This window comes from Anguilla rostrata, chromosome 8 (genome assembly GCF_018555375.3).
Source record: "Anguilla rostrata isolate EN2019 chromosome 8, ASM1855537v3, whole genome shotgun sequence".
In the NCBI taxonomy this organism is placed as follows: domain Eukaryota; kingdom Metazoa; phylum Chordata; class Actinopteri; order Anguilliformes; family Anguillidae; genus Anguilla; species Anguilla rostrata.
The window spans coordinates 35,520,071-35,540,912 of NC_057940.1; the positions used below are offsets into that span (position 1 = coordinate 35,520,071).

The window sequence follows — 20,842 nt, forward strand, 5'->3', positions numbered from 1 at the left end:
CCATGTGTATGAGTGTGTTTTAATAACACACTCATAGATTGGGTCCTGGGAGGGGGGAGGGTGGTCTGCTGTGTAAAGGGATTTTTCACTTAGTTCTAATGGAAAATATACACTTTCTACAGAGTCACTTAGTTCTAGTGGCAAATATACACTTTCTATGTGTTGTACTGGTGTGCTTCTTTGTTTTATTTTGTGCAGTCCGCTGATTGGTGTCACAAATGCAAATAAAGAAATTGTTTCTAGTCTGGATAGTTGTGATTGAAAGTATCAACTGAAATTTTAAACCACGGACTTAAAAAGTAAGGAAAGGGAATGAGGGGGAGCAACATGTTCTTTTGTTTGTAATTTCCGTGATTCACATTCTCGCTCTGCTGCACGTTACCCCTCGTTCCCTCCAGTGCCGGCTCCGCCTCGACTTCCCTGCATATGTTTCTCATTTGTCATTTACATAATGTATTGCCTCGCCAATTATTCCATCTCTCTCTCGTTCTCTCTCCCCCTGAATGTTGTATCATGATTCTCATCAAAGAAAAAAGAAAAAAAAAAACAGGCGGAGGAAGAGGTACAGGGTCCCCATCCATTTGATAAAATGTGAAATAATCTGATAATGCAGGCTAGAAACATGCGTGATCCATTTCAAACTCATGTCCACAGACTTTCCTACCTCAGTTATATGTCTTGCTTATTTTGTTCATGTCTGAGTTGTCGACCCTATGGAGGGAGGGGTGATGCCGGGAAAGAGAAGATGTCAATATAAATCATTGCAGGAGGCTGTCAGTGAGTCAGGAGTGTTGGCTAGTGTGTGGAGCTGGGGGTGTACCTGGGTAATGGGAAGTGATGTGTGTGAGGGTCCTGCACCCACCCACTCAGAGTGGGAGAACGGCCCACGGGTGAGGTGAGAAAACACAGCCGACATTTAATCGTAACCCTTTGTTCTCTGCATCGCATTAGCAGTCTTATAAGATACTGTTGTAGCTTGCTGGGTAATATATAGAATATGTTCTGAAGATGCACTCCAGAATCTTATAAAACCTCACTACACGCTCTCTAAGAAGTACAGTGCCTGTGACATCAGTTCCTCTTTCTGTGGTTGGTCAGACATGAGGCCGAACCTAATGGAAAATATGACATTAGTCTGAGCAGATGACACGTACACTTAATTAGACGATAGATTTCAGTGTGCTTACGAGCGTGCAGCACATGCTCACTAAGAACCAGAGCGTCTTACAAAATGGCCGTCTTTCTCAGCAGTGACAAAATACAGGATACTGCACACAGCCCGTGTCTGCCTGTCTCGCTGTCCTCACACAGATGGTGCAATTCAGAAGAATTTCCAGTAGAATGCTGGAATGTATTCTCACTTGTATTCATCTCATGCTTACTGGAGCCAGTCAGGCAATATTTTTTGTGAGGAACCTTGTAAACCACATTAGTCACAGCGTGACTAATAATACTATGTGTGCCTGTTGTGACCACCCTCTGTGTGTGGCAATATTTGTTCTCGTGACCTTAACTCTCTCTGCATATAAATACATATCCTGTTAAAAATTATTTTTAATTTTTTAAAAAAGTTGAATATCTACCTTCATCATTCACAAAGTTATTATTTTGCACAAAACAAATTCAAAATGGCAGCTGGTGCATTAACATTATATTGAACATACGTGAAATGGATGACAGAATGTGCCCAGCGGTCACCAGTTCCTTTTTCCAGACAGTTGCATTCACACTTCCTTCGTTGAGCTTGTTGCATCATGAGCTGGGTGACATGTTGCGACTCGTGGTCACTTATATATGTACGCCAATGAGTGTATACATTCATTCTGATATGTAGAACTGTGGATAAAATTATATCAAAAAATGAAAGAGGGTAGCTTTAAAGGAGCAGAGGAGCTGTGTTACAATATGAAGAGGTGGGTATTCAGTCTGTGTCAGATGATGGGTAGGGTTTCTGCTCTCCTGACCAGAGATCTGGACATCAAGATACTTAAGTGAGTAGGAGGTAGACACTCAACAGGCTAAAATATTTCAACATACCCATACATACATTTTTCAGTATACTGTAATCTGAAGAAAAACATGTTTTCAATGTACAAAAATGTTGAGTTACGCACATGTACAAAGTGCTGTCTATAAGTCATTAATTCAAACTTGCGAAATCTAGGCCCGCCATTAAAAATACCGATATTAAAATTAGGCCAGGTTACAGGAAACAATATTGGCTATCTTAGCTCAAACACATTCACTCACATTCATTCCAAAGCAGTGCTACCCAATGTTTCCTAAATGTTTTTCAAGTAACTTGGCTCTGTGTTATGTCATCTTAGCATCTGAAGAGAATGTGGTCATTCAAACTTTGTGTGAGAGAAGGAAAAAATGCTAAATCCCCTAAGTTGTTTGTGAATTCTGTCTGCTTACATGAGGTCCAAAAATACATGTGTTAATGTTAATGTTATGTCTTCAAGGGCTGAGAGTCTGTGGTCATTGTGTTTAGTTCTATAGGAAACCCTGAAAAGTGCCAAACTCTCAGTGCTGTATAGGTATGGGGCATGCCGCCCCACCAAGCCATAACTAGGCAGGACGGCATACCTCCCAATATCTGCATAACTTACGTCAAAAAACTTCCAGACCTAAACATTACACATTTATTCATTTGAAATATCAAAAGTCACAGGGGCACATTGCAGTGAAAAAGAACCATACATACAATAACATCTTGTGTTTTTCTGTTTGGACAGACCATTTGTACCATCATATGCATTTGTGTGTGTGTGTGTGTGTGTGTGTGTGTGTGTGTGTGTGTGTGTGTGTGTGTGTGTGTGAGTGTGTATGTGTGTGCACGTGTGTACGTGTGAGACGTACGGCTCACGGACGGCTGGTTTCACAGACCCAGTTAAAGTGGTTGTCACATTTTATATCATTCCAGTTCTTCAGAGCATTAAGATCCTTGTATCCGTGAACGCAGTCCTCATTCAGTCCTAAGTTGTTGGGTTCTCCGTCATCCCAGTACCTTAAACAGTCCCAAATTCAACATACAGAAATGAAAATGCAGTCGAGTGCCTGAGATGCTAAACTCATGCCCTGGCAGTCATGTGCTACTCAGTCAGAGGGCTAATATGTGTGCTGGGAAAGGGTCATCAGCAGTCTTACCCCACGTCGAGCTGGGACCCGTCCACCCATAGCCAGGTCCTCTCTTCGGATGAATTCCTCAACCCAATCCAGTATTTGCTATGTGTATAGTGACTGTGCACAAACACCTGGGAAAATGACAAACATATGTATGCACCAATGGAAATAAGTATATTTCGGAAGCATAATGTGTCATAATGGTTTGTCTGCGTTTCCCCTTTTGGGCCACCAGAGGGCGGCACTTAAGTTTTTAGTTCTGTTCATTTACCCTGTTTAATTGTATTATTGTTTTTTGGTTGTCTCATTTTCCCTTCCCTCTCTGTGGCCTGATTGTGCATTGTGCCCTTCTGTGTCTCGTCAGTGTCTTGTCTATTTAAGTTCCTTTCTTCCCTGACTCAGGTGCTGGATCCTTGTGTGCTTTTCTGATTGTGTTTCAGTATGTGCTCCCACGTGTACGTTTGACTCTGTGTTTTGTCCTGAGTGTTTTCTACCCTGCCCGTGTTCTGTTTTTGCATTGTTTTGGATTTCTGGATTTTCTCTGTTTTTGCATTTAAAGAACTTTGCTTTGTCCTTTTGAGACTTGCCCTGCGTGGCTTTGTTTTTGTTTTTGTACTTATTAAAAGTCAAATTCTCGGTTTGTATTTACCCTTTTGGATTTTGAGTGTTTTTGACTCTGTGTTTGGGTCCTGGTCCCGTGCCACCTGACAATAATGTTTGAGCCATTCCCATGCCCTTACCAAAATGGAATATGTTGCAATCTATTGTAATAAAATATGTATGATTTTTGAGCAGATGAAATGTTAGAGTGTACAGGTTAGCACACAGATGACAAACGGCCTTCCACTATGTGCACTATCCTGAATCTAATAAAAACCTGGACAGGCTCAAACTGCAGTGATGTAGGAGTGTTACTCCCATCCCCATTGAGGTGTTTTATATGCTTTTGGCTCCAGAACCCTGAGTCTTTACCTGCTCCTCCATGGTGTCTATTACCACAAGGTCCGCTCCCTGTCTTTTGCAGAGCTTGCGGCTGTTGAACCAGTCGTCCTTCTCACTGGAGAAATGGTAACATCGGGAGGTGAATTGTACATAGCCCACAGGACACTGTTTGGGGACCTCCACTAGAGGGAAAAAGATATGGACGAAATCTTCAACAGTGCAGTGCAGTGCAGTTATCCTTACTCCAAAAACTGAAATTGGCTTGCTAGTTTTCAAATAAGTAATCTGTGTTATTACTTATTTGATTGACAGATAAGATCGGATGCTGAGTCGTTTTTATTACAGTTGCTCAATCTCTGTTCAATATGAGTCTGAAATGTCTTTTAAACTTTGCTAAGTGACTTAAATTTTCAACATAGAAATAAGCATTGAATGCATATCACAGGATTGATACTAACAGCAATATACAAAGCAGCTATTAACACACTTCCAATACATAAAACTGATGAAATATAAGCATGCATAGTAACTGTACTCACACACAGTGACTGGTCATAATCCTTATTGTAGAATATTTTATTTGTCATGCTTTAAATCCTCAGGAGTCAAGACATCTCCATCTCTGCCCCCCCCCCCTGCAGCTGGCTCTTAATTTCTGTGTAGTTCCCTTTTTCAGCAACACCTGGAGATGTCTCATTGTCTGCTGTGACATGACTGATATATCTTACATCAGCAGGCAATGTTCACCTGACCCTGATAAGTAGTGATATGTCTCTTATGACAAGCGGCAGCTTTGCAGACATCGGCATTTTCCAAGTGGAGGTGTTTTGCTCACATTATGATTTTGATCATGTGGTGGCTCCCTCATTTCTCAGATTCCACTGATGGAATTTTTGGCATGCCGCATCACCCTAAGTAAATTGGCATTTATTTATCCATTTTGACTTGTGACAGCTGAGATTCATTTATTTTAGGTTCCCTCCATTGTTAGAGCAACTTTGCACGGCAACTGTCTTCATTTTCTGATGTCTCATTGGCTATACAACTACTCTGTTATCCCCTGTGGCAGAGGCAGTGCATCAGCTGAGCAATGAATACACTGTACATTGACTGGTGAGGCTCCTATTGATTTTCAGTCTGGAAAAGAAATATGTGCCAACTTTGGAAATCTGATACGGAAATATCTGGTCTGCCCTTTCAAAGCTAAGGAAGAGACCATAGGTAGGATGATCTGCCATTACAGTGTGCTTGGTAATTCTCAGCTGTTGATGGTCTTGCTTTGTCTCACTGATTGTTCTACAAGTTCTACTGACTTGGGGACAGGGTCTGGTCTGTACTGCACATAGAGCATACACCAGGCAGTCTAAATGGCAGTGTAGTGCAGTAGTTAGGGAACTAGGCTTGCAGGTTTGATTCCTAGGTGGGGCACTGCCATTGCTCCCTTGAGCAAGGCATTTCTCCTGAATTGCTCTAGTAAAAATCCAGCTCTGTAAGTGCTTTGCATGTTAAACATGTGATTTCTGTAAGTCTCTAAACGTGCCTACTATAAAGCCGAATATAATTCAGTGTAAAGCCCTAGTATGGAATTGGTATGCACCTTGTTTGAAATATTTTATGGATGTGTTTAACATCTTCTCTGATATTTTGTGCATTAAGGAAAAAAATGTGTCACAGTATGGTACTCACAGTAGACAAACAGGATAATGATGACAATCACTGAGAAGGCACATAGCAGTCCCAGACACACTGTAGCTACTTTGTAAGGGGGACAGCACAGCCTGCTTTTAGCTGTGGACAAAGACATTGGGGATTAGACAAATGAAAACCTCAAAGAAACCTTCATGGAAAATCATTCATGGAATATTTATAATGTATATGTAAATGATGGACAGTGGAAGGAAAAATCTGTTACTAATTGATGTCACTTCCTGTAATTGGGATGAATATGTGGCTATTCCCTGTCTCATCACTTGCAGGCTGCCTGATTTCAGAGAGAGTGAAGGGAAGTTGCAGTTGGCCACATGTGTTTTAGTAGAAGCACATGCTAACTGGCTCTCTTGAATCAACAGACAATGTTACTGTTGGGGCGTCTCCCACCTTTCAAATGGCCCAAAGGGTGGAAGACAAAGTCCAAAAAGAGCATAAATCATGGCTGCTATTTGGCTCATTTGGTTAAGGCACCACACTGTGGGGCATGGTAGCTGGTAGAGCGATGCCAAATGGACAATTGCATCACCCAGAGTATGGGAAGGATCAGTCAGTTAAGGCCTGTGGACTGCATGGCAGAGCGGCATATTAAACTGACTAACTCAGTTTCCTCTGAACTAAGCGTAGCTGTGGGCTGCACTGTGAAAAGAAGAAACGCTGCTATCATCACGTATTTCCACAGAGAACCGCAGGTGTCTACACTCTTCGAATCGGCAGTGGGGTTTAGGCATGAGCACGGCTGTGATTGCGAATAGTTAGCCATTCCAAATTTGGGTGTGAATTGGACATGTTCAGTCCAACTTTGGCCACTATTTAAAAAAAATGTTTAAGCGAATAAAACATTGCTCAATAAAGCGTGATTTGGTGAAATAAGACTTTGAAATTTGTGGTGTATAAAACAATTCTACAAGAAAAACACCATAGAGAAAAACATGTAAAGTTGGAGATGTGTTCTTGGTGATGATAAAATTTAAAAAATTTAATTATTATGAATAATACCAATTGAGTTATGTGGAATTCACAGTTCTGTATTTAATACAGATTATTTACAGTAGTTTCACCTCATAAGCTAGGGAAATTCATGTGTACATCCTGTGTACACCCCTTATGCAGTATCTATTTCATTAACACTGGAACATAAAATAGATTAAATTAGCCTGTCTTGGTCCTTTGCAGTACAATTTACAGTAGATTGATTTATTTTCTTTTGTTTGCATTACAAAAAGTAAAGTAAAGTTTTATTTCCTCTTTTCACTCATTAATGTATGAGTATATGAAACACATTTATTCAATATTAGAAAGCAAACTGAAACCTAGAATAGCCCTATAGACAAATGAGCTCTTACCTGTTTTTTGTGCTTCTTGAATAGGATTTGAGGTTGGCTTCAATGTGCTGTATTCATTATTATCAGGCAAGATTAGTCCAGTGTAGATACCTCCTGTATTTTCATATTCATCATCTTTTGATCGAACTGACATGTCCATTGTCTGAGCTGTTACCAGGAAGCTGTATGTCCTCTGACTTTGATTTCTTTTGATATTAGTACTTTCAGTCTGTGCGAGCTCCTGATGCCTGCCTGTTCTCTATTTAAATGTTGCCCTGCTGTGTCCTCAAACTGTGGTTGCACAGGGGAAGCTGTCCACTGAGAAGCTCCTTTTGAGGAAGTTTGGTAGTTTCAAAAACTTGCACAAAGAATACCAAACAACATATTGTTCAGGTGTCCACATACTTTTGGCCAAATAGTGTATATTGGCTAAAGATGTTACCATAATTGTAAAACTATCTATCTTCGACCATGTTGTGTTGATGGGATTTACATCTCTGCCAAAACAATTGTTCAGCAAAATATATGGCTGTTTTAAAGACAAACTGATGTAATGTTAACATTTGCTTCAAAGGTTAGACAGCCTGTCTTACCTAAGTTAACCTGGAATGGTCATGTTATGTGTGAACAGACTTGACACAGAATTTTTCCATATAGGATACCTATTGGCGCTTCTCCATTGACCAGCACAGCACGGTACAGGACGGCAAGGATTCTTATCCTACCCGTGCCTTGTTGCCTGTTGCGCTTCTCCATTACACAACAGACCCATGAAGGTAGGAAGCATGGGAGGAGTAAAACGGAGTAAAGCGTCCTAAATGTGTAATAATTAACTTTTGCAAGTATTTCTATACTCTGTACTCTCGTATGTTTTCTTGTATGGGGATGGGACGATATGAAAACAATTTTCACCATCCACCACGTTTTGACAATGTTCCAACACTCTCGTCATCACTGCTTTATGTATCACAAAAACTATTACACTACTAACGCTAACATTACAGTGTTAAATATCCACATTATATAATACCACTAACCTATTTAAAGACACGCAATTTCAAAAATAACGTATATAACCGAAATATTTGAGCAGTAATATTTACATAGCAATGGATGACATTTTATTTGTGTTCAGTAGATAGAGACAGACATTACATTACATTACATTACAGGCATTTTTCAGACGCTCTTATCCAGAGCGACGTACAACAAAGTGTATAACCATAACCAGGAGAAAGTATGACGAAACCCCTAGAGAGAAGTACCGGTCCAAGTGCAGGGAACAACCGCATAGTTCAACTTAGACCCTGAAGGTTAAACTGATTAACACTAAACAACGAGAACGGCAACAACGCAGTCTATGGAAAAAATACAAGCAGTAGTTAAGACAGTTAATGCACCTAAGTCACCTACGAAACAGCTGCCTAGTTACAACCCTAAGCTTACAGTCATTTACAGGGGGGTAGGGAGGGATGGGGAGAGGTGCAGCCTGAAGAGGTGAGTCTTCAGTCATCGTTTGAAATGGGTCAGTGTCTCAGCTGTTCTGACCTCCACAGGGAGGTCATTCCACCATCGTGGGGCCAGAACAGACAGGAGACGTGTTCTGGAAGTGCAGGTGCGAAGAGGGGGAGGTGCTAGGCGTCCTGAGGTAGCAGAACGGAGGGATCTGGCTGGCATGTAGGGTTTGAATATCTTGTGGAGGTATGCTGGGGCTGATCCCTTGACTGCCTGGTATGCTAGGACCAATGTTTTAAATTTGATGCGAGCTATAACAGGCAGCCAGTGGAGGGTAGTGAGCAGGGGAGTGACGTGGGAGTGTCTGGGGAGGTTGAAGACCAGACGAGTCGCAGCATTCTGAATGAGTTGCAGGGGTCTGGTGGCAGATGCCGGTAGTCCAGCCAGAAGAGAGTTGCAGTAGTCCAGGCAGGATAGAACCATTGCTTGGACCAGGAGCTGGGTTGAGTAGGTGGTGAGAAAGGGGCGGATTCTGCGGATGTTATACAGGAAAAATCTGCATGCCCGGCTTACTGCTGCGATGTTCTTGGAGAGGGACAGTCTGTTGTCCATCACCACTCCGAGATTCTTGGCACAGGGTGATGATGTCACTAAGGTGTCCCCTAGGGAAATGGAAAAGTCGAGGAGGGGAGAGGATAGAGCAGGAATAAAGATTAGCTCCGTCTTTCCCGGGTTGAGCTTCAGGTGGTGATTGTCCATCCAGCTCTGTATGTCCCTCAGGCAAGCGGAGATGCGGGCAGGGACCTGTGTGTCCGATGGGGAGAAGGAGAGAAAGAGTTGCGTGTCGTCGGCATAGGAGTGATAGGACAAGCCATGGGCAGATATTACAGGACCAAGGGATCTGGTGTACAAGGAGAAGAGAAGGGGACGGAGGACTGAGCCCTGGGGAACTCCGGTGGCGAGGGGACGGGGTGGTGATACCTTACCCGCCCAGGCAACCTGGAAGGAACGGTCAGAGAGGTAAGACTCAATCCAGTTAAGGACTGTGCCGCAGATCCCTGATGCTGCCAGGGAGGACAGGAGGATAGAGTGCTCCACAGTGTCAAATGCAGCGGAGAGGTCTAGAAGAATCAGGACAGAGGAGAGGGAGGTTGCTCGTGCGGCATGGAGTGACTCACTGACCGAGAGGAGTGCAGTCTCGGTCGAGTGGCCAGGCCTGAAGCCAGACTGGTGGGGATCAAGCAGGTTGTTGTGAGAGAAGAAAGCAGAGAGTTGGTTAGATGCAGCATGTTCAAGTGTTCTATCCACTTATGTTTTGCTCCAGAAAACAATGTCAAATAGGTCTATCAGCAAACATTTGGTTTAGCTATGCCCAGAAGTCCTCAATAATAATAGTATTTTCCAAGAAATTACGAGAAATCGTTGACAACATTTCGTTACTTGCAGAGTCTTTTCTGCTAACACAGAGTGAATTCGTAAGTGAATGCGATGATAAGAAAATTTTCGGTTATGCTGAACTATAAAATGCTATTCCAAAAGCAAAATCATACATGTAATACATCGTTAGAAAGCTTATACTCTCACCTACTGAAATTGTCAATCAAGCCAAATTGTACTAAAAAGGGCGACAACACCGTAAACAACAGGTGTGGTATTATGCACAGCTATTTTGGAAGGTACCCAGGCATCACAAATGCGCGTATATTTCACAAACGGATTGTCCAAGACAATATATGACCACTCAGTCTCAAAAGGGACATCTCTACGTGTAAAATCAATCGTAAGGTTGTAGATTTATTTAGTCCCAGATATTGACTGTAAAATTCGCTAGTTAATGTTACTCTCTCTTGCTGTTGTGGTATTTAAAAATTGAGGTTGCTGCCCTTGAACAGACATGAACATGGGATAAGGTATTTGTGACAATTTCCATTGACCAATCAACGGTCTGCAGTATCGAATTGCAGCACGGATAGTACCTTTGGTACCTACCACAGAGCAGGAGCTAAAATCGGCACAAGGGTAGAAATTTGCAAAATCCCCTGGCTGTTAAAAATTTCATAACTTTGAAGATATATTGAAACTACAAAGGCCCATGGCTTCTTGGTGTACGTTTGTATGTTGGTGTTTGTCCCTCACTTATACGACAACACATTCCAAACTAATACTGATGTCCTTCATCATAGATCATCTTCTGGCAGATTTAAAAACACACTAAGAATTTAACTTTTCTTTTGTATCCCTGTAACATTTCTTTTCAGTTACCTGAATTATTTCCGATATGTTAACTCATATCTTAAGGACATTTTGATTTACAGATTCTTACATTCTGTATTCATTTTAGGCACTGTGTTGTTATTTAACAGTGTTGAGCTTGATGGTTTAGTTTAGTTCTGGATGCACTGAACCCGGCTGTGCCATATGTAGCTTTTTATTGGGCCTGCTGTGTGCATGTTATTATTTCAGTTTTGTTCATGTTTGTCGGTTCTCATAGTCCATTCTTTAACTGTGAAGAACTTCCTCACACTTGACAGTACAGTTCCTTTACACTGTCCTGCCTCAACAGCAATATCCTCAGCATGTTTTGTCAGTATATCTACATACAGACTGGGAAATAACAAATATCTGTACATTACTGCAAGGTTTGAAAACACACACACACACACACAGATATGAGTGAGGTCCATAATATTTGGGACAAAGCCATATATATTTTATCTTTTCTTGATTTGGCTCTGTACTCTATAATTGTAGATTTCACATATGCTCAAAATGTAGATTCTCAGCTTTTATTAAAGGGTATTGTAATACATTTTGGTTTGACCACATAGAAATAACAGCACTTTTTAGACTATATATTGAAAACTCTTTTATACGTGCACTAGCAAAGTGATTGAACATACTTGACTAATCAGAAACACCTGTGAAGCCATTTGTCCCAAACATTATAGTGCCCTGAAATGGGGGAGCTATGTATAAAATATGCTGTTATTTTTACATGGTGAAACCAAAATGTATTAATACCCTTTAAATGTATTAACAGCCTTTAATAAAATCTGAAAATCTGCACTTTAACCACATGGGCATTGTTTGATTGTAAATCTAAAATTGTGTTTGTCCCAAACATTATGGAGCTCACTGTACTAATGCCGGGCATTAGTAGCTGTATCAGTCTCAAGAAAGCACTTCAAGAGTTCTTTTGAAACATTGTTATTTATAGACAGTGAAAAACAGAGTCCAGCTCCCATTGCTAACACATTTTGAAAAAATATACAGTATTTGTAGCAGATACTGGCAAATCAGCAATACTATTCTCTCTATACCCACACTAAACAGAGTTACATAACATTTCCCAATATGTATTCAGATTGTTCAAAAGATACATCTCCTTACTGTCACTATCTGACCTGCACAGAAACTACTGAGGCTCCAAAATGGGCACCATTTTTATTGGCTATAAAACTGCTGTCCTAAAGTCTTCTGGTTCTGAAGTCAATGCTTGGGCACATTCCCATTTTCCAGCGCAAATGCCTGTACCTAACTGATCGGAGCCTCACATATCCACGGGCAGGACATGTTGCAAGGTGCATCGTTCCAGCTTCCCAGGGTCAGTATGCTTGCATTGCAAGTCTTCACCATATAGCCACAGTCCTCATCATTGTTGTTGTTGGGCTCGCCATCTATCCAGAAGCTAAAAGGAGAGCATCAAGTAGTTCCACCACCATGCAGTTAATATTGTGTGAATGCCCAACATGGGCAAAAGATTAACGCAGTGTAATCACAGTGGTAGAAAAATGAAATGGAGCAGGCTGAAATCTTTTCTCTACCTGGTATCCCTGCATTTTACTTGATGGAGAGTGCCATTTAAGCAATCTACATCAATCAGCATAAAATAGCATAAAAAATTCAATATAGCATTAGGCGATCCTCTAGTGGAAATTCCTGCTTGATTCCAGCCTGGTTTTAAGCTGGTCCACTTTGTTTTAAGCAGTTCCAGCTGTTTTGAAGCTGGTTTGGAGATGTCCAAGCTGGCAGCAGAATGGTTGATATATCAACCATGCTGGTAAGACCATGCCCAGCTGATAGGTCAGCTTTGCACAGACCACAGACCATCACCAAATTATTGGTGTCCAGCTGGAGCAGAAGCTGGTTCCAGGTAGATTCCATCGAAGGATGGTAATTTCAATTTTACAGAGTTTTCCACTCTGTAACATCCTCTTTTTTCACGCCACATTACAGAAATAATATACTTTAAAATTAACAACATATCAAACAACATATCAAATAAGCATCATGGAATTGGAAACAGTTTAGTGTACAGTTTAGTGGGAAAAAAACACTACCTAAGAGAAAAAATTGAGAAAGAACATTATCAACAAATTTCCATGGATTATTCAGATCGCCAGTCAATTTATTGCTTAACTAATGAAAGTAAGTAAATACAAGTTGAGCAGTGATTGGTCTAAAGCAGTGGTGTCAAACTCGTTGCCATGGAGGGCCGTGTGTATGCAGGTTTTCATTCCAGCCTCAGATCTTGATTATATAATTAGTTAAATTATTTGCTGAATTAGGGATGCAGGTTTGTGCAAAATGGTGACCTGACGTCTATGGTGACCCGCATTGTCTAAATAAAAATTTTCTTATATTCTGTGCTTCAATGCAGTTAAACGCATATGGCTGAATGAGTAATTGGACTCAATTAAGGCAGCATTAATTGGTTGGAATGAAAACCTGCATACACACGGCCCTCCATGGCAACGAGTTTGACACCACTGGTCTAAAGGCAAAATTTTAGCCTCCTCCATTTCCAGTGCATAGGCTGCCAAAGTGTGTCATAGGCAGCCACGGTTACATATTTAATCCACACTTTGCTGCAAATCAGGACTAAAAACAACATGCCAAGCACAGGCAATGAGAGTCAGCGCATTCGCATTTTAGATAGCAGACCGTGCACCTACCCTCTAACAAGTTTGGTCCCGTCCACCCAGAACCAGTCACCCTCTGCCTTTTCATCACTGACCCCAAACCAGTACGCATTCCAGTAACCTGGGGCCAGCTGGTTAAACAGAAACGTCTACAACACAGACACATGACGCAGAATCAGAAAAGCTGCCCACATTCCTATTCCTCTCAGTACAGTGTTTCCTCGAGTGTCCTCCAAGTGAGGACAAGCATTCTCACACTAAATCATCTCTCATTGTTTTTATACAAGTCCAATAGAAACAGTAGCTGCTCTATTCGCGTTAAACATATTATATCAGAGTTGATTTTTCGCTGAACATATTTCAGTGTGGCTGGCCTTGGTCCTGCTGATTAATACATGGGGCCCTCAAATCCCTTCCATCAACAATCTTGAAAAAATGTTGCCTTCTCATTCCTAGTTTCAGTGTTCACACATGAGAGTCCAGCCAGTGCTACATTATCTCCATTTCTAGCTCTTTCCATCTCTTAAATGTGGTCTCAACTTCAAAGATGCGTCACTGAGAAGCATACATAGATAGGTGGAGTTGACAGCAGAAACTGCTTATTGACTGCATAGCACCAGCGGTTGTGTTTGCTGCAACAATACAGAAGTCGACTCCTCTCACCTGTTCCTCTGGCGTGTGTATAATGGCTAAGTGTCCCCCCCTCTCTGCACAGTATTCCTGACTGTCGTTCCAGGACTTCCTGCTGGAGGAGATGTAGTAGCAGCTGGTGTTGAATCCAATCCACTCTGGCGGGCAGACCTTGGGTTTCACCTGCTCCTCTATTCTCAGACAAACCAAAAATATATAAAAATTCAGATTTCGGTAATAATTAATCTACTCCCTCATGTTTGGTCTTTAAAAAACGGAAAAGCTTCTGAGAAGATTCTGTGAGAAATGTATGTCACAAAGCTAAATATGGGCAAAGTCTTCAACAATGCAGATATGGTCAGGAATTATCCTTACTCCAGAAACAGAAATGAGAACTAAAGGTTGGCCTGCTAGGTTTCACATAATTAATCTGTGTTATTACTTATTTGATTGACAAATGAGATCAGATGCTGAGTCCTTTTTATTACAGTTGCTCAATCTCTGTTCAATATGAGATTGAAATGTCTTTTAAACTTTGCTAGATGACTTAAATCTTCAACATAGAAATAAGCATTAAATGCATATCACAGGATTGATACTAACAGCAATACACAGAGCAGCTATTAACACACTGCCAATACATAAAACATATGAAATATAAACACGCTGGATGGTTACTGTACTCACACACAGTGCCTGGTCATAATCCTTATAGTAGAATCATGCTAGCATGCGTGTGGAGTGCAATAATGACACATATGCGCAGCATCCTCTTACATCATAGTGTTGCTTGATGTTTAGCAGGTCTGCTGTCATGGTCCTGTGTTCCTGTCTGCGTTTTCCCTGTTTGGCCGCCAGATGGCGGCACTTCGGTTTTGTGTCCTGCTCCCCCTGTGTTAATTGTATGATTGTTTTCAATTGTCATTATTGGTTCTTGATTGTCTCGTTTTCCCTTCCCTCTCTGTGGCCTGATTGTTCATGGTGCCCTCCTGTGTCTCTTCAGTGTGTTCTATTTAAGTTTCCCCCTCCCTTGACTCAGGTGCTGGATCCTTGTGGTAATGTCAGATTGTTTGTTCGTAAGCCTCTGCTCCATGTGTTCTTGCCTATGCCCTGGTTTCCTAGTGTTTTTGGATTTTTTCCTTGTTCCTATGTTTTGAAGTTTTCCTTGTTTGTTTAAGGTTGCCCTGAGAGGCTTTGTGTTTCCTTTTGTTCCCTCGTTAAGTAAAGTCTTTTGTTCTCCTTCCGTTTTGGAGTTTTGTGTTTTTTGCCCTCTGCGTTTGGGTCCGAACCCCCCACGCAATCCCAACAGAAGGATCCAGCCAGTGCCAGACCCAGTAGAGGTTTTTTTTTTCCCCCTCTCCCTTTTTTCCTTTTTCTCTCCTCTGGGGTTTTTTTGTTTTGTTTATCATGCCACCGGGGTGGTGGAGTGACCCGGAGGACTCGCCACCCAGCGACTGGGAGGCCTTCGCCCTTGAGCTTCCCAGCGCCCGGGGCGGGCGGTCACGGAGGCGCCGTGGTCGGGCTGCCTCCCGGTCGGCCAGACCTCCAGCTGCCCAGCCAGCGGTTCCCGGCCCTGCATCTTTCGAAGGGTCTCGACTGGCCATCTTTCCAGGGCCCGACCCGCGGGGGTCCCGCCGGTTCCGTCCGGCTGCCCAGCCGGGTTCCCTACGGCTGGGGTCCGCGTTCCTGTCTCCTGCCCAGCCGGGTTCCCTACAGCTGGGGTCTGTGTTCCTTTCCCCTGCCCAGCCCAGACGGCAGGGGGCTCCGCCTGCTCCGCCCCAAGCCCCGGAGGGGCCTTCCCGGCCTGTGCCACCCCAAGCCCAGGAGGGGCCTTCCCGGCCTGCTCCGCCCCAAGCCCCGGAGGGGGGGCCTTCCCGGCCTGCTCCGCCCCAAGCCCCGGAGGGGGGGCCTTCCCGGCCTGCTCCGCCCCAAGCCCCGGAGGGGGGGCCTTCCCGGCCTGCTCCGCTCCAAGTCCCCGAGGGGGGGCCTTCACGGCCTGCTTCGCCCCACGCCCAGGAGAAGCCTCCTGCTTCGCCCCGCGCCCAGGAGAAGCCTCCGAAGCTGCCCAGTGCTCCTGCCCTGCCCAGTGCTCCTGCCTCCCTTGGTGTTCCCTCGTCCCTTGGTGTTCTCGCTCCCCCTAATGTCCGTCCTTTCCTCGGTGTTGTCGCTCCCCCCAGTGGTCGTCCTTTCCCCAGTGGTCATCCTCCCTTTGGTGTTGTCGCTCCCCCCAGTGGTCGTCCTTTCCCCGGTGTCCGTCCTTCCCCTAGTGTGGTCGCTCCCCCCAGTGTTGTTGCGCCCCCTAGAGTCCGTGCTCCACCCAGTGTTTCTGCACTACCCAGTGTTCCCAACCGTGCGTCTGTGTGTTCTCCGGTCCCCTTGTCTAGTTGTCTGCCCGCCTTTTTGTCTGCCTGTTTGCCCGTATGTGTGTCGGCCAGTTTGTTGGCCTGTTTGTCTGCCCCCCAGGCCGTCGGCCCATCGGACAATGTGTTCTCCCGCCTGTCTGCCTGTCTGTCTGTGTGTCAGTCTGCGTGTTTTTTGTCTTGTTTACCAGTGTGTCAGTCCCTGTGTCAGTGTTTGGGTTCACCCCTTTCTCTCCCTGTCTGTCTGTCCCTTAGTGTGTCTGTCGGTGTCGCAGTGTGCCTCCCCGCCTGCTTGTCCCTTTGTCTGTCTGTGTAAGTCTCCTGGTGTTGTTCCTGTGTCTGTTTCATGTAGGGTCGTGGTGTTGTCCGTTTCTGTCTAACCCTAGTCCAGTGTTCTGTCTTGTCTCGTCTTGTTCCAGTCCAGTGTTCTGTCTAGTCATGTCTAGTCCGGTGTGTCTACCTCGCCCCAGTCCAGTTCCTGTCCTGTTCCTGAATCCCGTCGAGTTCCTGTCCAGCCCCAAGTTCCACTCTAGCCCCGAGTCTTGTTCTTGTCTTGTTCTTGTCCTCCCCAGTCCAGCCCCGAGTCTTGTTCTTGTCTTGTTCCTGTCCTGCCCAGTCCAGCCCTGAGTCTTGTTCTTGTCTTGTTCCTGTCCTGTCCAGTCCAGTCCTGTTCCTGTGTTCTGTCCCTGTTCTTGTCTTGTCCAGTCCTGAGTCCTGTCTCCAGCCCCCACCCTCTGTTGACTCCCTCCCCGGGTCGGCCTCCTGGGACGTCAGAAGCAGTCCCTTGGGGGGGGGGGGGTACTGTCATGGTCCTGTGTTCCGGTCTGCGTTTTCCCTGTTGGGCCGCCAGATGGCGGCACTTCGGTTTTGTGTCCTGCTCCCCCTGTGTTAATTGTATGATTGTTTTCAATTGTCATTATTGGTTCTTGATTGTCTCGTTTTCCCTTCCCTCTCTGTGGCCTGATTGTTCATGGTGCCCTCCTGTGTCTCTTCAGTGTGTTCTATTTAAGTTTCCCCCTCCCTTGACTCAGGTGCTGGATCCTTGTGGTAATGTCAGATTGTTTGTTTGTAAGCCTCTGCTCCATGTGTTCTTGCCTATGCCCTGGTTTCCTAGTGTTTTTGGATTTTTTCCTTGTTCCTATGTTTTGAAGTTTTCCTTGTTTGTTTAAGGTTGCCCTGAGAGGCTTTGTGTTTCCCTTTGTTCCCTCGTTAAGTAAAGTCTTTTGTTCTCCTTCCATTTTGGAGTTTTGTGTTTTTTGCCCTCTGCGTTTGGGTCCGAACCCCCCACGCAATCGCAACATCTGCAATTGTTTAATCAGATCTTTCAGGAAGACACCAAGTCTGTGAGCTAATGCATTGACCAGCCCCTGGAACTGCTCTTTCTGGCATTCTCCCTTCAGCTGTTGTTTTACTGTCATGCTTTAAATCTTCAGGAGTCAAGACATCTCCATCTCTGCCTCCCTCCCATTCTCTCTTTGTAGCTGGTCTTCCCTTGCTGTCAGGTTACTGCAGCTGGTTCTTAATTTCTGTGTGGTTCCCTTTATCAGAAACACTTGGAGATGTCTCCTTGTCTACTGTGACATGACTGATATATCTTACATCAGCAGGCAATGTTCACCTGACCCTGATAAGTACTGATATGGCTCTTATGACAAGCGGCAGCTTTGCAGACATCGCCATTTTCCAGGTGGAAATGTTTCACAGACAGTACAATTTTGCTCATGTGAACGGGGTTTCACTCACATTATGATTTTGGTTGTGTGGTGGCGTGAAAGACACCAGGTGGCTCCGTAGGTTCTCAGATTCCACTGATGGAATACTTGGCATGCCGTATCACTATCAGTAAATTGGCATTTATTTCTCCATTCTGATTTGTGAAAGCTGAGATTCATTTATTTTAGGTTCCCTCCATTGTTAGAGTAACTTTGCATGGCAACTGTCATAATTTTCTGATGTCTCATCGGCTATACAACTACTCTGTTATCTCCTGTGGCAGAGGCAATGCTTCAGCTGCATCTCAGCAATGAATACACTGTACATTGACTGGTGAGGCTCCTATTGATTTTCAGTCTGGAAAAGAAATATGTGCCAACTTTGGAAATCTGATACGGAAATATCTGGTCTGCCCTTTCAAAGCTAAGGTAGAGACCATAGGTAGGATGATCTGCCATTACAGTGTGTTTGGTAATTCTCAGCTGTTGATGGTCTTGCTTTGTCTCACTGATTGTTCTACATGTTCTACTGACCTGGGGACAGGGTCTGTACTGCACATAGAGCATACACCAGGCAGTCTAAATGGCAGTGTAGTGCAGTAGTTAGGGAACTAGGCTTGCGGGTTTGCTTCCTAGGTGGGGCACTGCCATTGCTCCCTTGAGCAAGGCATTTCTCCTGATTTGCTCCAGTAAAGATCCAGCTCTATAAGTGGTTTGTATGTTAAACGTGATTTCTGTAAGTCTGTAAACATGCCTACTATATGGCCGAATATAATTCAGTGTAAAGTCCTAGTATGAAATGGGGATGTACCTTGTTTGAAATATTTTGTGTATGTGTTTAACATCTTTTGTGATATTTTGTGCATTAAGGAGAAAAATGTGTCACAGTATGGTACTCACTGTAGACAAACAGGATAATGATGACAATCACTAAGAAGGCACATAGCAGTCCCAGACACACTGTAGCTACTTTGTAAGGGGGACAGCACAGCCTGCTTTTAGCTGTGGACAAAGACATTGGGGATTAGACAAATGAAAACCTCAAACAAACCTTCATGAAAAATCATTCATGGAATATTAATAATGTATATGTAAATGATGGACAGTGGAAGGAAAAATCTGTTACTAATTGATGACACTTCCTATAATTGGGATGAATAAGTGAAGCAAATTAGATTATCCCTTCAGGTCAGTGAGTCCCAACCACATTTGGCTATTCCCTGTCTCATCACATGCAGGCTGCCTGATTTCAGAGAGAGAGAACGAAACTTGCAGTTGGCCACATGTTTTGGTAGAAGCGCATGCTAGATGGCTCTCTTGAATTCACAGAAGATGTTACTGTTGGGGTGTCTCCCACCTTTTAAATGGCCCAAAGGGTGGAAGATAAAGTCCAAAAAGTGCATAAATCATAGCTGCTGGTTGGCTCATTTGGTTAAGGCACCACACTGTGGGGCATGGTAGCTCCATAGGGCAATGCCAAATGGACAATTGCATCACCCAGAGTATGGGAAGGATCAGTCAGTTAAGGCCTGTGGACTGCATGGCAGAGCGGCATATTAAACTGACTAACTCAGTTTCCTCTGAACTAAGCGTAGCTGTGGGCTGCACTGTGAAAAGAAGAAACGCTGCTATCATCACGTATTTCCACAGAGAACCGCAAGTGTCTACACTCTTCGAATCGGCAGTGGGGTTCATGCATGAGCACGGCTGTGGTTGCGAATAGTTAGCCATTCCAAATTTGGGTGTGAATTGGACATGTTCAGTCCAACACTGGCCACCATTTTTAAAAAATGTTTAAGCGAATAAAACATTGCTCAATAAAGCGCGATTTGGTGAAATAAGACTTTGAAATATGTGGTGCATAAAACAATTCTACATTCGACTAAGAAAAACACCATAGAGAAAAACATGTAAATTTGGAGATGCGTTCTTGGAGATGATAAAATTTAAAAAATGTAATTATTATGAATAATACCAATTGCGGAATTCACAGTTCTGTATTTAATACAGATTATTTACAGTAGTTTTACCTCATGAGCTAGGGAAATTCATGTGTACATCCTGCGTACACCACTTATGCAGTATCTATTTCATTAACACTGGAACATAAAATAGATTAAATTAGCCTGTCTTGGTCCTTTGCAGTACACTTTACAGTAGATTGATTTATTTTCTTCTTTTATAAATGACAAAAAAAGAAAGTTTTATTTCCTTTTCTCACTCGTTAATGTATGAGTATATGAAACACATTTATTCAATGTTAGAAAGCAAACTGAAACCTAGAATAGCCCTATAGACAAATGAGCTCTTACCTGTTTTTTGTGCCTCTGGAATAGGATTTGAGGTTGGCTTCAATGCGCTGTATTCATTATTATCAGGCAAGATTAGTCCAGTGTAGATACCGCCTGTATTTTCATATGCATCATCTTTGGATTGAGCTGACATCTCCATTGTCTGAGCTTTTACCAGGAAACTATACACACTCTATCTTTGATATCTTTTGATATTAGTACTTTCAGTCTGTGCTAGCTCCTGATGCCTGCCTGTTCTGTTTAAATGTTGCCCCGCTGTGTCCTCAAACTGTGGTTGTGGTTGTGGTTGTGGCTGTAATGTTAAAGGAGAAGCTGCCTTTTAATCTCTAACAACCTCCTTTTGAGAAAGGA

The 20,842-nt window shown here is 43.3% G+C and overlaps 2 protein-coding genes across 8 annotated transcripts; both read right to left on the bottom strand.

The window, feature by feature from the left end:
• Positions 1-2,631: 2,631 nt before the first annotated feature.
• Positions 2,632-7,407, bottom strand: LOC135261545 (C-type lectin domain family 4 member E-like). Of its 3 annotated transcripts, none has more exons than XM_064347986.1 (6): positions 7,122-7,260; positions 6,166-6,343; positions 5,755-5,856; positions 4,099-4,250; positions 3,151-3,257; positions 2,632-3,010 (listed from the first exon to the last, which is right to left on the bottom strand). In XM_064347986.1, exons 2-6 carry the CDS (start codon positions 6,209-6,211, stop codon positions 2,866-2,868), a joined length of 552 nt encoding a protein of 183 aa, XP_064204056.1. In that variant the 5' UTR covers positions 6,212-6,343; positions 7,122-7,260; the 3' UTR covers positions 2,632-2,865. The 3 variants fall into 3 exon arrangements, with proteins under 3 accessions (XP_064204056.1, XP_064204055.1, XP_064204053.1); XM_064347985.1 differs by having other exon boundaries at positions 6,166-6,409; positions 7,122-7,248; XM_064347983.1 differs by lacking the exon at positions 6,166-6,343 and having other exon boundaries at positions 7,122-7,407.
• Positions 7,408-11,746: 4,339 nt separating this feature from the next.
• Positions 11,747-20,754, bottom strand: LOC135261543 (perlucin-like protein). 5 transcript variants are annotated; one of them, XM_064347980.1, is made up of 6 exons: positions 20,492-20,609; positions 19,537-19,715; positions 19,080-19,181; positions 14,141-14,298; positions 13,511-13,626; positions 11,747-12,243 (listed from the first exon to the last, which is right to left on the bottom strand). In XM_064347980.1, exons 2-6 carry the CDS (start codon positions 19,580-19,582, stop codon positions 12,090-12,092), a joined length of 576 nt encoding a protein of 191 aa, XP_064204050.1. In that variant the 5' UTR covers positions 19,583-19,715; positions 20,492-20,609; the 3' UTR covers positions 11,747-12,089. The 5 variants fall into 5 exon arrangements, with proteins under 5 accessions (XP_064204050.1, XP_064204048.1, XP_064204047.1 ...); XM_064347978.1 differs by having other exon boundaries at positions 19,537-19,781; positions 20,492-20,598; XM_064347977.1 differs by lacking the exon at positions 19,537-19,715 and having other exon boundaries at positions 20,492-20,754.
• Between the last annotated feature and the right edge of the window lie 88 nt (positions 20,755-20,842).